The sequence below is a fragment of the Scophthalmus maximus genome, chromosome 19 (assembly GCF_022379125.1).
Source record: "Scophthalmus maximus strain ysfricsl-2021 chromosome 19, ASM2237912v1, whole genome shotgun sequence".
In the NCBI taxonomy this organism is placed as follows: Eukaryota; Metazoa; Chordata; class Actinopteri; order Pleuronectiformes; family Scophthalmidae; genus Scophthalmus; species Scophthalmus maximus.
The window spans coordinates 9,629,924-9,646,689 of record NC_061533.1 but is presented as its reverse complement, the minus strand read 5'-3'; the positions used below and the strand labels follow the sequence as shown (position 1 = coordinate 9,646,689).

General features: G+C 39.9%; 1 protein-coding gene across 4 annotated transcripts in view; it reads left to right on the top strand.

Moving 5' to 3' along the window:
- Positions 1–16,766, top strand: part of ipo11 (importin 11) — an 89,636-nt gene that overhangs the window by 10,677 nt on the left and 62,193 nt on the right. For all 4 annotated transcript variants that reach the window (XM_035638798.2, XM_047328943.1, XM_047328942.1 and 1 more), the window contains exons 5-13: positions 49–252; positions 4,497–4,629; positions 5,347–5,405; positions 8,888–8,936; positions 11,994–12,064; positions 12,214–12,406; positions 13,495–13,647; positions 13,898–13,941; positions 15,825–15,915. In XM_035638798.2, the coding sequence (XP_035494691.1) occupies positions 49–252; positions 4,497–4,629; positions 5,347–5,405; positions 8,888–8,936; positions 11,994–12,064; positions 12,214–12,406; positions 13,495–13,647; positions 13,898–13,941; positions 15,825–15,915 (997 nt within the window). The remainder of the gene's footprint in view (positions 1–48; positions 253–4,496; positions 4,630–5,346; positions 5,406–8,887; positions 8,937–11,993; positions 12,065–12,213; positions 12,407–13,494; positions 13,648–13,897; positions 13,942–15,824; positions 15,916–16,766) is intronic.

Genomic DNA, 16,766 nt, shown 5'->3' with positions numbered 1-16,766 from the left:
GTTTCTGCTGTTAATTTGTTTTTTCCTTCCCTTGTGTTTTTCCAACAGATAGCGACACAGATCGCAGTACTGATAGCCAAGGTGGCCCGTCTGGACTGCCCTAGGCAATGGCCAGAGCTCATACCAATTCTCCTCGAGTCAGTGAAGGGTCAGGATGGCCTGCAGCAGCACAGAGCCCTGCTCACCTTCTATCACGTCACCAAAACACTCGCATCCAAACGTCTGGCGCAAGACAGGCGGCTCTTCCAGGATGTAAGTTGACACTTTTAGCTTTTTGTCAGATGCTTTGTTTCCACTCTGTGCTTAAAACCATTTTTTATTTGTCTTTTGTGATTCTTGGTAATTCAGTATCCCACTCCGCCATTTTATAGCTGCGTGCACCTAAATACAAGGTGACTTTAGGTCAACAAGTAGAGAAAGTGAACTTTTGCAGTTTGCGGTTCGTTTTTGGCTTGTCTCACATTGTCATGTTACTTTTTTGTGTTAATCTTTTTTTCCCCTTCACAATCATTAGGACATATATAGATGAATTATAAGATTATCTTGGAGACTGCAGCTTTTTCAGTTTCATATTTTGCCTGTAGGAGATGCTATTCAGCTATTGAAAGAGACATGTCAAATACAAGATTTATAGCAGCTTGGGTGTCTGAGCGTGCACGTGTGTCTGTTTTCATGCATGATTTGAGCACGATTGACATGTTTGGGAATAGATTTGTCTGTGTTGCTGCTCGTGTTTGTGTGTGTGTGTGTCTCTGAGTGAGAGAGTGTGAGAGATTGTGTTAGAGGGAGGGCTGTTTTTGTGAGTTAATATTTCTTTGAAAAAAGGCAGTTAATAGGAGCAAAATACTTAATTTTTTCCCCCACTCCATCTGAGGTTTTAAAGAACATAAGACGTAAGTGGAGAGACAGTCATGATGAGAGCGGGTTTAGGGTAATGAGATGATCAAACAGACCAACAGAGGCAGAAAGAGAGTGACAGAGACAGACCAGTGGGCATCAGAGGCAGCGACTGAGACCAAATAGTTGGACGTTGTGCAGAGGCACCCTCTACGCCAAAATGTGTGCCCCGAGGCAACACGAAGAACAAAGGCAGACTGAGCCGCTTTAAACAGTGCAGTTTTTAAATGATGCACACTGATGACTTTGATGCTAAATGGTCCATGCAAATTCTCTCCGTCTCTCTGCTGTCACGACAGAGCCTGCTTGGTGGACAGTGCACATGCACACAACACCCTGTGAAGAGGATTATTAGTTCTGATGTTCTGATGGCATGCGTCTTAAACTTTTTTGACTTAAGAACATCTTGGACACACTGATTTCCTGTTGGTTATTTGTACACACCAATGCACGTGTGAATTGGGGTAAAGCTCTGTTTACCAACCCACATAAAACATTAAATTGTTGTGTATCATGGGCTGAATCAGAATCAGAAATACTTTGATTATCCATGGGGGAAATAGGGTAACAGTAGCAGTAAAAATCCATGACCCCACATGACCTCCATTGTTTTCAATATGTTTTTACTAGCATCCTGGACATCATCTATACCATTTAATCATTTTAAATGTCTCATTCACTAAAGTCTGCACTGGACAGCTAAATATCTCTTTAATTTCTAAGCTCACTCGTTTAGCCTCTGTGTTTACCCTTTTATTTTTCACTCCATTTCAATTCAATAAGTACTGTTACTTTGGTGTGGGTGTTTGAGTATGTGCTCTTGTGTCCAATGAGTGTTTGCACTTCTCTAGTCCTTCGTCCCATCTGAACCAGTTGTTTTCCATGTGAGATGATTCACCGACAACAGCACATTAACTGTCTCTCCCTGTCCCACTTACCAAGGTTTTGGGGCGGTGAGTCTTTTTACTTTGCACAGACACAATACCAAACTAAATGTTGAGAAAAAAAGGGACAGAGGTGGGTGATGAGAAGGGAAGGTGTGGGTGTGTAGGAGAAGAAATGATTGAAGTGACCAAGGGCTGCTGGTGGCAAGGGGAGGGATCTCATACAAAGACGTTATGAAGTAATGAAGAAAAGTCAAGGTGGTATTCAAATAGAAGGAGGATGAGATTAGGACACGTTTAGAAGTGATTTCTGCCTCCTAACCTTTAGAAATGTGAATTGGTGAATGAATGTAATTTGAAAAAAAAAAAGAGAAAGTGAAATTGGGACTGGATGAAGGAGAAAAGCTCAGTGCCTGTAATTTTTAGCAGTGTGTTTGTTTGTGTGATATGATAAATATATATGAAGACGCTGGAAAGACACTGCATACTCCTAATAATCAATGGCAGAATCCATGTCTTTTTTTCTGTCCTCGGTTTTCTCTTACTGCTAGGAAATGCAGTGGTGACCTTCCAATTGTTTGGATGCAGGGTTCTTGAGAAAAATAAAAAAGAAATATCAAACATTGTCAGTAAGGGCTTGGGCAGCATATCATTAAGATCACCTAGCTGACTAGCACACAGCATCAAGTGTGGGAGTATTTCAGACTGAGACCCAGTTGCAGGTCTCAGTCTGAAAGACCTGCAACTGGGTCTCAGTCAGAGGCCTCTCTGTTGTCTCTACATACACACAAATACAAAATTATTTTGTGGCTCTGTAGCTTTAATCACAAACAAAACTTCCACACCACAGCGGTGGGGAAAGTAATTGATTTTTAGATGCATTAGAATTCTCTTTTGAATTATTTCAAACTCGGGAATTCAGATGGTTTCACCAGTCAACGGCTAAATAACCAACTCCTCTTTTTTTATTAACTGCAGCTCAGAAAAAAATGAAAGATGGTCTTACTTGATTGAGATGTCGGACCTCTGTAATGAAGCTGCATTGTGCTGTAACCTGTTGTCAGGGGGAGTCCAGTTTTTTGGGGAGAAGGGTACTTTCTCAGCTCTTGTGCTGTTTCATAAACTTTTTCTGTGCAATGTGCCACCTGGGTCATAACAGGGACTGAAGTCAGTCTTTGAAAAGTTCCCCCTTAGCTGCGCCGGTCAAGTTGTTTTCGTTTGTGATTGTTCGTTTTTTTGCTTGATAGCAAAAATATGCTGTGGTTGGTTGCTTCAGTCAATCAATCTTCCTAAGATTATTTGATTATTGTGCTCCAGGAGAAAAGGATAACAAGTGAAGATAGACTGATTTACTGGGATGACGCCTGAATATTATATACAAGACATTTTAAAACATATTTTTGAATACTAGGACTATGTTGTTATAGAGGTTATTTAAAGCCACTTGTGTTGGCTGAGCTATAATTACAGTCGGTGGTTGGATGACTGTAATTAAAAAAAAAACACCTTAATTTCATCATTACATGTCTGCATATTTGATAGTTATGTAATATATGTATTGTATTGTATTCTAGTCTTTTAGTCTGCAAGTGTGAAAATATTCCAAATATTGAGTAAATCTTAAGAAGAATTCCCAAAACTTGGTTCATCACTTTTAGGTTCCATGCATTGGATTAGTCTGGGATCTGAGGGAGGGGAAAGTGGAAAGCCCTCCAAAGAAGAAACTTGCCAGCTTTGCAGTTTTCTGTAAAGAATAATATCAAAGCCTGTGCTGTGCTGTCGCAGCAGGGATTTCTCTTTCAGCAGGCATGTTTGTGCCACCAACATAAGCACTGGTTCGTCCTCGACACATCAGTTTTACCCGCAACACATTCTGTTGACGAGTTGTTCAGTTCCTTTTCACAGACCAGGGTTCATGTGGGTGTTCGCCGTAATTAACATTTCATTAAATGATGCTCTTTTGACAGTGTAAGAATATCTGACAGTGTGGTCGCACTGACATCTTTGAATATTCAGTCTCTCTGTTAGAATAGGAACTGATGTGTAATGTTTTCCCCTTTTTGTTTTTTCTTTAAGAAAACAAAGCTCATTGTTGTTCCACGGCAGATTTGTTATATTTTCTGAGCTACTGGGCCAGGCGATGTACTACTACGAAACCGAGTACTTTCGTCTACCTTTGTTGATCTTGTTTTCCCTTTACAAAAGAATGCCTTTAAAAAAAAAAAAAAAGGAATCGTTTGGAGCATAAATAATTTTAGGGCAACGACTTTAATAGGAACTTCAATCAGGGCTAAATTAGTCCTGTGTGACTCAGACGTCCCCCTTATCGCCCTGTGTTTTTTCTGTGAGTGTATTATTTGTAAGTGCTTTTGTATTAGCATGGACATCGGTGTAACTTGCTGCAAGTCTTTGTTGTCATAGGTGCAGTTTGCATTTACATCTGGTGTGCAGAAACATTTGTGGTTAACATCATGTGTCCACCAGTATGACCTCAGATGCCTGTCACTGAACGTGAACACTGATCTAGAATGTACTGTATTTGTGTGTGTGTGTGTGTGTGTGTGTGTGTGTGTGTGTGTGTGTGTGTGTGTGTGTGTGTGTGTGTGTGTGTGTGTGTGTGTGTGTGTGTGTGTGTGTGTGTGTGTGTGTGTGTGTGTGTGTGTGTGTGTGTGTGTGTGTGTGTGTGTGTGTGTGTTGGCGTGTGTGTGTTGGCAGCTGGCCTCGGGCATCTACAGCTTTGCCTGCTCCCTGTGGAGCCACCACACCGACTGCTTCCTGCAACAGATCTATGCCAGAGAGGAGGCTGCAGCGCTCAGCTCACTGGAGAGGACACTGCTCTCACTTAAAGGTAGTAACTTTTGCACACACTCAAAACTCACACGTGGATATACAGACAACACACAGTGCATCTGCACTCGCATGCAAAGATTTCAAGATGGTTAGTTCTCTAATAACTGACTGCGTATTGCATTATGTGGTTTTTAGCATTTGACAACAAGACTAGGTGAAACCCTGGACCTTGTATGGTTAATGTGCAAAATTGAGGACTATTTGATAACAAGACACACAAGATGATACTCAAGTCTGTCAACCAAAATTAGTTACAACTCTTGGCTATTGCAAGACCGAAAGCAATGGATTTACATTGCATATTAATTCAATATTGAATACAAAATGTTATTTTAGCTGGGCATATTGGGCAATATTTATGCACATCAAACAGATATGATGGAAATGGTTGTGAAGAATAAATACCACAGCAGTTTGTTTTAAACAGCCAACACCTGAAAACCCAACCCTAAAGCGGTCAAAGAAACTGTTCTGGTTAATTAATTTTGTAATGGCAGAGGCCAATGGGGTCAATGCAACACTCAGCTGACTGTCAGTCACTCATCAGTCCATGTTGAACAGTCACTGTTGTTTTTTCAGGGCTGACTAGTCCAGATAAACAAAGAAGTTGTGAAATTACTGTTATTTATTTGGGCTGATGTTTTGTGAAATGGAGTTTACTCTATTGTCAATTTTTAGCTAGTGACAGTCTTGTATTCTTATTTCTTTCTTTCAGTAATTCGGAAGTTGACAGTCCACGGATTTCAAGAACCACAACAGAATATGGAAGTGATGGTGAGTCATTTTGACTGTGGCTGCTATAGAAGCGCTCGTATCGTTAAAAGCTGATATTTTTTCTTGTGGTGTTTTGAGTTGAAAATGACTCCAATCACTGTGTGCAAATATATGGATGGCTGTGAGGATTGCAAGTGCCTTAAACCTCGCCTTGGTTCAAATGGTTTATAGTTCTGTATGTGCTCTTCTCCCACTTGTGTGAAAGTCCAAATCCACAAAACTGTTATTTAGAAAAAAACAAACTCTTAACCGTCTTCCTGGGTAGGGTTTTAGTTTCCCCATAGCCTCAGAGTTAATTTAGTCATTTGCACAAAATGCCCAAATCCTCTGAACTCTAGCTGCATTGTGACTACTCCCTGTTTTGTCAGTCAAGGTATGGTGAAAGAAATGCTGCAAACATTTTAGAAAGTAATGATTTAAACAAAATAAAAATATAAAAATAAATTAATCATAGGTTTGTTGAGAGCTGGAGTACGTTTTAAAAGCATGACTTGAAATACTCTTCATACTTTAATTTTAAAACAGAGAAACACACACTTGGATTGCACTTGAGATTTTCAGTGTAGTGTTGGTGTTGGATAGTGAAAATAGGCACAAGAATTTTTATCCGTGCCTTTACAGATGCATCTTATCACAACCTACCTGTCCTTGTTTAAGATGAATGCTGGTAATACTACATGTAATGTGGTTGACTGTGTATGTGTGTTTTTTTTGTTATATACGAATGTGTGCAATACTGTTTCTTTAAGCACAGCTGGGAGGGGCATTCGCAATTTCGTTGTATTCATTGTAATATAATGGCAATAAAGGCTTCTTATCTTATCTTACAATCTCCACTCACAACTGTGTGCTTACTCTGCGGTGGAGGGGAAACATGCAGTCAGAGAGCTCATTGTCAAATAAAGACAAGTGCTTAGATACTTTTAGGATTCAATTTTAGAGAGAATCTCGACTACACGTGTCATGATTCTGCTGAAGTGTGAAACACAGTCACTTAAGCCTTTGATAAATCGAATGAATTCACTGTTCACTGACATATGCAAATACCTTGCATACAGGAGTTTTTATTTGTAACAGTCACAGAGACAAGAAAACCCCTGAAGATTTCTGTACCGTGAACAATGCAACCTTGAGACAAATGGCAAAAGTTTGTTATACTGTAAGAAGTAAAAACATTTTTGCGGTTGGCAACATTTTTTGTTTTACTTGAATCATGGCCCCAGGTAAAAGTGAGCTAAGCTTTTTTCACGCCTTAAAAAATGTTTGGTGACAGTTTTATTATCAATTTTTACCAGATTGCCAGTTGCTTGCTTTTTTCACAGCACTGTAAAACTGATGAGGTTTTATTTGAAAATTAAAGATGCAGCATTGGTTGTTATCGTTGATTATTTCATTGTTGACATGGACAGAATTAAAAACAAATAAAACACTTGATGAATGAAAATAATGGTTAGTTTCCAAAAAGACATCAAAATGTTTTTTTTAGTAGCCTTGTGCTCCCTCTGTCTTTTTGTGTGTCTAACTAGTGTAGCTTTCTTTTATTGGTTTATTTGATTTCTCTATTGAAGATTAGAGATGTCAAGGAAATTTAGTGTCGGAAAGAATTCTGTGCTCCACAAATGAGACAACCTTTTGCTTGCAGGCATAAGGTTGTATAACGGTTAAAACGCTCACATTGAAGTGTAATTTGCCTTGAGCTGTGGCTTGTTATTCCAGCTCAATGAGTAGACGTAATGGTTTGGAGTTAATATTTCATGTTTAGATTTATACACTGTGAATTTATCAGACTCGCTACTTACAGCCTTTGCTTGTCGATACCATTCGTCATTCATTTTATTATTCAGCTGATGGTCAGACAGGTCATTGCAATACTTCATATATTTGATATAAGTCAAATAGTGATTTTCTTGTTGAGATATATATTCCACAGCAGTTGGTACAATCTTTTCAACATGAACGAGATTGTGACATCCTCTTGTCTCTGGCTGCTGTACAGAAAAAAATTTACGACATCATGCATTAACATCCAGTTACTCGCTTAGCAGAGTGATTTAATAGCTTATTATTTTGTTTTTCGCTCCTGTCACCTCTGCATTGTGGACTCCCATAGCCTCAGGATAAGGACGTTTTTTTAAAAATAATTCTAATATAATATTTAAATAGAGGTTTTCACTTTAAGGTGTATGTTTCTGCCGCTACTCTTACCATATTGCTTATCGATCAGTTACTTTAACGGCACTGTTACCGGTTCTTGTTAATTTTTAGTAGAAAAAAAGTCGACAAGGAAGGAATATTATCTTCCATAGTGTTACTGGAGAACAGAAGTGAGTTGGTAAATACTGAGATTAAGAATGAAGGGATATCAGTTTTCACACTTGCTGCCACGCTGATGTATTTTAAAACTTCTTGCAGATAAATGAGCGTTAATCTGGCTGTCAAATGGACCAATTGTGCTCATTTGAAACAGATACATTTTTTCCTAGATAAATGTTTAATGCCCTTAACTTTTATATCAGAAAAAAGTGTAGCATGACCCTCTAAACCTGCAACAAGTGTGTGTACTGTATAATAATAATAATACATTTTATTTATAGAGCACTTCATTTCTAAAAATAATCTCAAAATGCTACAGAGTAAATACAAGATAAAAATAAAAAAATGAATGAAAAATGTTGTTTTAAAAAAACAAAAACATTTACTCAACTACACATAGTTAAAACACTGACCAGATTTTAGTCTTCAAATGCCACCCCCTGCTCTTCCCTCGCAACCTTTCTCAGCTTGAACAAACTACTTCTCACACTTCTGTTGACAAGTCTATTGGATGGTCTCCACTTATCGATCTCTGAATTCCCTTTCATTTCACTCGTTTGCTTTTCACACTCTCCTCGTTTATTTTCCCTGTCAGTGCTGTGAGCCCAGCTTCTCTTCCTCTTTAGTTGTCAGACCTTTTCATCATGTACTGATCCACCTTGAGAACTTGTATCTCGCCCTCCCTTTTGCATTAGTCCTTTCTAATTTCCTGCACGCTCCTTTTTAGGCATTTTCCCCGCAATTAGCCTAACAAACGTCTGCCATGAGCCCTGCTCTCCATCACTGTCCCACCCTCTCTCCTGTCCACTTTTGACCCTCTCTTTCTGCAACTAACTCTTTTTGGAGCTCGGGTTGCTGGCTGGGCTGTGTTAGCTGAATGTGTGATTAATGACACCGCTGTCGACCTCATGGCCGGACATTAATGCCGAACTTAACAGATTGCATCTGTCTATCATCTAATTCCCCATGGTCCCCACGGTTACACCTAGGCCACAAACTGATTCTCTTGAATACACAGGGACAAACACGTACATGTTCCCATGCATACACACACAGCACAAAACACACGTATTCTAAAAGTATCCCCTTGTTAATCATGAGGGATTCAACTGTGGGAATGTCATGAAGATTTAACTTTATCTTGCCTTCTCTTCCTCTCTTCTTTTCAGGGTTTCCTGAATGCAGTGTTTGAAAGGCTAAAACAGTTCTTGGAATGCTGTGAGTACTTGTCTCTTTCTCTGTCCCGAATCTCTGATCCAAGTCTTCTCCCTTTATTAAAGACTTTCAGTTACTGGCTCTTGATCTCATGCATGCAGAAGGCTGCTAATTAAAAACCTAAAATACTTTTATGACACTCAAATTCCTGGTCTCATAAAAGCAAAGCACATTGTAGTTGTCAAATTAAAAGTTAAGGCGAAGTTATCCTAAGGGTTTCACTTTTAATTTAAGATTTCTCTTGTAAACCTTTAGAAAAATAGATGACCTCTATGTACAACTTATGCTCACTGTTCTATTATTCAAAAGTACAAGTCTGACTCAACAAATGAGAATCTTTGTAATTTCCGATCCTGAGAGAGCAGGTTCGAGACACCATTAAATGTTTCTTCCTGGAAAATATTTAATCTTTGATGTTGACCTCATGTTGCACTATTAGGTGTAAAGATGAAATCTCTATTGGTTTATGTGTGAAGATGTCCCCTTACTCTGTCGTGCCCCTGCAACATCTTGCTTTAAAAGAAATGACCCTACACTATTTCTCACTTTAGATGTGATTATTGAGTGCGGGTGCCATGTCCTTCTGCACTTGCACAAGGAGCTAAGTGACGGGAAGTGAAGGAAGTGTTAGATCTTAATAAAAACATGACGGTGAGACAAGGAGATTGTAATCTAACCATACTCTATTTTGACACCCTTTGACTGGTAAATACTCTGGTAAATCATAAAACAACATGATAGATGGGGAAACTTTAAACAGCGAGATATAAGTAATTCAACAATTAATTGAAGAATATGGTCAAAAATAGTGTTTGACCGATTTATCAGCCGGCCGATAAAATCGGCCGATGTTTGTGTTTTTTACGTGTATCGGCATCTGCCGATGCGCGACTGCTACGTTCGCCGATAGTTTTTTTTGGTAGGGCAGATCCGGTCGCCTATCGGGCCCGGCCCCGCTCTCTCCGGAACCATTTACCCAGCGCCGTCGCGGCGCCGACGGACGGGCGCGAGGCTCGTGGTTGCTGTTTTTTTACGCATCCTCCACGTCCTTGCGCTCTCTTTGCTCGTTGGCTGGCTCTTCTCCCCCCGTACCCTCCTTCTCTTCCCCGCCTTTCCCCTCTCTGCTTCGGCAGGCTGGGACTGGCGGCGCCCCCCCGTCAGGCCCCGCACAGAGTCGGGCGCGGCTGCCGGTGGTCTTATTGTTGTCATTTCCGCGTCAGCATGGCAGCACAATCAAACAAATAGCAAATTCAGTTTTATATCTCTTGTTCACAGTCCTTAACTTTCGCTCTTCATCACAGATTTAATCGCTGGCTCTCTTGAAAGTTCCTGAGGGTGAAAATGCACAATGAGTGACAGCGTTTCAGTGGTGACCGCCCAGATCAGTGGCAGCTTTGTTAGCTCACTTTCACTGTCTGATCTCACCATTAACGATCCTTCCTCCTTTTCCTTTGTCATAATAATGCCCAGTGAGTGAGATAAATCTCAGACACAGCTCCACGTGCTGTCATTGTGGCAGGTGTTAGCAAAAAATACCATTTAAGATAACAGCAGCCAATATTCCAATATTTATTCTACTGATGGCATTGGAGACAGCGTCAGGGTCCTGTTGGTATTTGGACCGGGCAGATATGGGAAACGGCATGGCAGGTCAAAGCCGGGCGGGAGAGAAATATCAGCTCTGCACAGCCTGATAAGGTCAGCTTTATAAACCGGTGTTTTTTGGGACAGCCTTTGTGGTCCGTTCAGATGTCTGGCTCCTTCTGTTAGATATTTATCCTCCATCTGAGGTTACGTGTCCATTTCTGCCAGTCACTGCATTGTTGACAGCTTTCTTGTTTGGCTACACGTGTCAGAAAATTGAACAACCCTCTCTTATTTCAAATCTATGACCTCAGTGACTTTGAATACTTTACACAACATCGATTTACATTACCAGCTGTCACACACGGCAAACAAGGAAACAATCGCACAGAGACACAAAGTCGATAACATGCAACGTTATTCTGGATCTACACAATCCCCTATCTTCACAAAATCTGAAATAAGCAAAGACAAAGCAATCTGTGTGCCAGTTAATTTTTTAATCAATTGTGTGTCACTGTAGATCAAAGTTAGCTGAAATGAATGTGTGTGTAAGGGGAGAGAAAACGATGACCCTGGTGACTGTTATTGTCTCTGCTGATTTCAACAATGAGGTTGACAATGAAGTAAACTACATGGGGCATCTTTCACTGGCTTTAGCATCAGACTAGTTTTATGGAGCCAACATTTACATTAGAGGGAGTGAGTCATGGGCCTTTTTTTAAAAAAAAGATTTTTATATTACTCCATTTTATTATGTACACCCAAAACTTGTTATTGACCCATGGGACTCTCACAAGGAAGCAGGGTGGAGTGGGCATTTGACCTTAAAGAATGGAGAAAAGTTTGTTGGGGTAAATAAAATGATGGTGCCAAGTTAACTTGAAGGGGCAGTAAGTGACTCTTATGCCATACACGTTTTGTAAAAATCTGCAAATATTTCCTCACCGTCCACTAGCTGTTGGCTCTGTGTGCGCCACAAAAAACAGAAAGAAACCGATTTGTTTTCGGCACAGCCCTGACTGTAAATCGAAAACAAACCAAATGGCTCAATCATTTGGGGTCACATCCCATACCCGAGGTCGCAGGTCCGCAGCCCGGTTAGAGCAGTCAAATCACAACAACAATAAAGAGAGAAACAAGCTTTCTCCAAAATCGCTTACTGTCCCTTTATCGCCCCCTTTTTTTTTTAATTTAATTTTTTTTTTTTACATTTTCTCCTTCCTGTATTGAATAGACAAGATCAGACACAAATTAAGATAATTTCTCATCCAATGTTACATGTCATACTTAAAAGGTTTCCTCAAAATTACTTAGTTTACAGCTTACAGCTTATCAATCACATACTTTTTAGACTGAATAACTTAAACTTACAATTAATAGGTATGTACATTTTTAACCAATGTATGATAGTTATGGATGTTGTAGGTTCAGTATGCTGCTGCTTAGTAACAATGATATGTGGTTGTTTTTCAGGCCGACAGGTTGGTCCAGATAGTACATGCAGAGAAAAACTGGAGAAGACGATCATACTGTACACTAAAGTTGTAAGTTGACTTGTATATGAATAAATGACAAATGTCTTTTTCGTTATTGATGAATAGGTTGTTTATTGTAAATCAAGGATTATGCAGAATTAACTAATCTTTGTCATTTATCTTTTCCTCTTTCCCTATATTTGCTCTCTTCCATGTAGTTGTTAGACTTCCTGCAGTACCATCCATGTGCATTCATACCCCTAATCCAACGCTCCCTGGAATTTGCCGTCAGCTACATTTTCACACCTGCAGGGGAAGGAGTGACCTTTGAACGCTTCATTGTCCAGTGCATGAACCTCATCAAGATGATTGTAAAGAACGATGCCTACAAACCTGCCAAGAACATTGAAGGTAGGATGTAAATTCTTTGGGGAAGAGGGGAGCAGGAAGGGTGGGAAATTCAGGGAGGAATGGAGTGGTAAATAAAAGGGACAACAAAGAGACGAGTGATAAGAATTGCAGACACGGATGAGGAGAAATTGAAATGGAAGCCACACATCAAAATACAGTTCAGAGGCCAACAAAAATGCCACCAGCTCTTCAAAGCTGATCCCTGACTCTGTTTTGAAAAGCACAACGCTGTAACACCACCAACGTCACCGTGCCTCACCACAGTTCATGTTTATTTCAAGCTGAGAGAGGCCTCTAGTGCTTCATTAACTGTGGAGCACAGCACTCTGTCTTTGTTCTGCCAGCTAGTTTGGTCTTGTGTGTCTCATTGAAGATCTTTCTCCTAAGCAATTTTTAGTTGACTGACAACAGTCGCATTTTTGCCGTTGTGTTAATGCCTTGGTTACATTCGAACAACCATAACCCAGCTTCATGTTTTCTTTTCCTTTTCTGTTTCCAAACTTGTAAACAAAGTGAGAGAAGCGAGGTTACATACAGTAGATTGAGCCTTGACTGGCACTTGAAAACTCACAGCTGCCTTCTGAGTTATTTATGGGGCCCTGCTGAGTGAGATCTGACACTCCTTTTCAACCAAAGTGAACTTAGTGCGAGTGCTGGACTGGCGCTAGTGCTGGTTCGGAGTTGGTTAAACTTGCAATCCTTCACAGAAACAGTTTGCTTTTCAACGGGTTAGAGCCGCAATAGAACCACGTCATTACATTAGATCAGCAAAGAGTTGGTGCCACTCTGGAACCAGTTTTTCTAGCCTTGAACTGCCTTGGTGCAAAAGGGAAGTGGGAGTGTTAGAAGAGGGTCCTCCTTAGAAATGTACTGGTAGCGATGCTTGGGTCAGGGGCCACAGGTCAAGTGGAGTTTTCAAAGTTGAAAGTTTTTTTTTGTCCAGTCCATTTGTAACAAAGGCTGAAATTAGGCTTTTTATGCACACAGTCTACTTTTAGATTTTGAAATCCTGTTTACTAAATGCAGCATGCATGAAATATATTTTTTCCTTTTCTTTCCCTGCCACTTCCCTCTCCTCCCTCCCTCAGACAGTAAACCAGAGAGTCTGGAGGCTCAAAAGATCAAGACAGCATTCTTCACACACCCCACGCTGACAGAGATTGGACGCCGGCTCGTCTCACACTACTTCCTTCTCACAGAGGAAGAGCTGGCAATGTGGGAAGAGGACCCTGAGAGCTTTGGTAATAGCACGTCCCCAGATACACTGGCTGAGTCCAAATGTCCAAGCTTATCTGGACTCGCAGACCGGCCAAGTTAACAGGCATCTTCACTGGAAGTCCACGAGAATGAGGGTTAGCCAGTTCTACAGTTCATGAAGTCAGCAATGTGGCTTTGGGTGCAGACTTCAGCAAAGCTCATATATTTTGATTTATAGATTCATGTAGTGGTTATTTTGTATATATTGTCATTTATTTTCTCCTCATTTTCCAGCCGTTGAAGAAACAGGTGGCGACTCTTGGAAGTACAGTCTACGGGTAAGTAAAGACATACATTTGTGTAAACACACACTCACACACCAAAGAAAGATCCTGCCATGTCTTGGTAATAGAGAGACTCAATCTGATAGGAAGAAATCCTACATGTCAGTGTTGTAGAGGTCTCAGGATGTCAAATACTTTCATGTCCATGAAAGCAATACAAACAATTATCCCAAAAACACAAGAACATCAACCATATTCTGTCACAGCTAGTTTGAAGAGGACTCTTGAAAAGAGACTAAACCTGCCCTCAAAGTGTCTGGGTAAAACTTGTTTTCTAGTTTAACTTTTGTCAGACAGAAACAAAGAACATCCGTCCCCCAAATCTTAAAGATGGAGATTAAAAGAACCATACCAGTTGAATATTTAATTTCCGTCTAATTGCTATAATATAAACTGTCATAGATGTTTTAGTGTATGCTATGTTTTCAAAATGGAAATCAGTTTTTTATGTGGTGGTACTGAGCATATTGTATACATTACAGCATCATAGATTAGTCAGTGGTCCCTTGGGCTTTATTACTTGTTTCTTTATTTAGGTGGCAGAGGCTTATCTTCAGCTTTTTTTTTCCTGAGTCATGAGAATCATTGAATCATTTCATATCTGCTGTCCTATATATTTTTGTGTCTACCCTTCATTTATCTTCCCTTCCTGCTCTTTCATTCTTACTTACTTTCATCACTTCAGATGACAAGCTTGTACCTTGTCATTCGAAATACACTCAAATATTATTTCATTTGACGACACGGTCTTGTTGTAAAAGCTCTTATTCTTTACATTTCTTTTTGAATTTCTTAACATGCTGCAGCAAAAAGAACTGGAGCATTACAGTCTATGGGAGTTTTTTTAATTAATCCTGAAAATGTCCTCTTTGACAGGTCAGTGTTACAGTGACACCATAAACAACATATATAAACATCCACTAACTAATAAGAATGACTACATTAAGGATTTAAGATTGACATAAGGGTTTTTCTAATGTTAAAGTGTTTTCTTGCCCATTTTATATTGTTCATAATACAAATGAGTTTATAGTGTAGAAATGATAAGTTATTAATGCAGGAATTTTGCCGGGATAGACGTCAACATCTCTGTGGATCCAAGCAGAGTAGGGTAACTGTTTAGGTTACAGAGGTTAATATTAGCTCATATTTCTTGCCAACATAGCATATGAATACACACTCACTCCTGCCTATATATGTACAAGTCTCGATTCACACATAAGCACATTGTCATGCTCAGGACGGTTCATGGATCAAATGTCACTATTCATCTATTTCTTTAATGGTCACAATCTTAAATGTTGATTATAGATCAATATTGCCACCGGTCTATATTTTTCCCAACTGAACAAGGTTTTTGTGTCTGTCCTGATCTCATCAAGCGAGATTGGTTTTATAAAGTGTTGCAGAACTTCTGACCTTGTTCCCAACAAGGTGGAAAGGTTATACGTGCTGTGAAATGTCACAGGTCCAACCATATATGCTGCAGCACACAATGTATTCATGAATACCCCCTGCTGTCAGATTGATTTTTAACACACAGACGGACACGCAAATCCCCTGACAGCATCACATTGACTTTACATTAGCAGAGAGCTCAGTGCATTTGCTATTGTTTGTGTGTATATGTTGTGCTCCTTTTGTATACATTTTCATTGTGTTTGCCGAGGGGATGCACTGACGTCACTTATTCATGTGATATTTTTTCCCAACAAAAAGCTCAGGTGGCTGCTGAGAATGGGGGGTTGGGGTGACTATGTACTTGTAGACAAACAAGTTAAGGATCGTGATGACTTGCGCATGCATTGGCAGCATGTGTGTACCACATTTGCTGCCAATTAACGGTCTTTCTTTGTGTTTCCTGTTCCTCTGTTTAGCCTTGTACAGAAGTCTTGTTCCTGGATATCTTCCACAATTACAGCCAGACACTGACACCAGTGCTGCTGGAAATGGTTCAGAATCTCCAGGGTGAGTACGATATTAATCTAAATGTTAACAAATGCCAAAAGTGGTCTGCTTCCTTTTGAGCTATACCTTTAATATTCTTTCAATGAGAGGAAAACATCTATGAACCTGCCAGTTTTACGCCAAGCTAAAACTACAATGCTGTTTAATACAGCTGTGTCATAAATCAAATGTTCTTAAAGGCTGTTGGCTGTGTCTAGATATAAGTTGATGGTCATTTTGGAGGCTGTTTGTGGAGCCACTGGTTTTTTATTATTATTTTGAGAGGTTATTTATGTTTTAATATATTTGATCTTTCTTTGGAATGTTTTATGTTTTACTAAATGCATTCATACACCTTATATAAAGTGACTTGTATTGGCTCTGTGATTTGAAAGACACTATACAGATAAAATTGCCTCACCTTGAATTATCCATTCCTTTTACCACAAAATGGGCTTCCTCTCTCACACCCTAGTCCCCTTCAAGACATGTAGCGTGATTGCTTCAGAGTAAGTGTTACATTTTTCATATATCAGATACCAGCAACACATGCAGGTTTGTTGATGTTGCTTACAGCAGTCATGGTATGCATAACATGCAATATGCTTGACAGCATCTTAAAGTTCCCTGGTGACAACGTACAACATTGCAACCACTCTAAACTCTTTCAGTGTTTTCCACAGATATACATTGTGTAGCTGCGAGATGGGGTTGTCAGGCCGGTGAGGGTTGATTAGTGTGATTGCCCAGTGAACACGCATAGAGTGCACACTCTTGTGCCTCCCGAATGACAGGTACACAAAGAGGGCAGGTGTTTAATACAGATGTCTTCCCAATGAGAACACTATGCTCGTCACAGTAATGAGCACAGC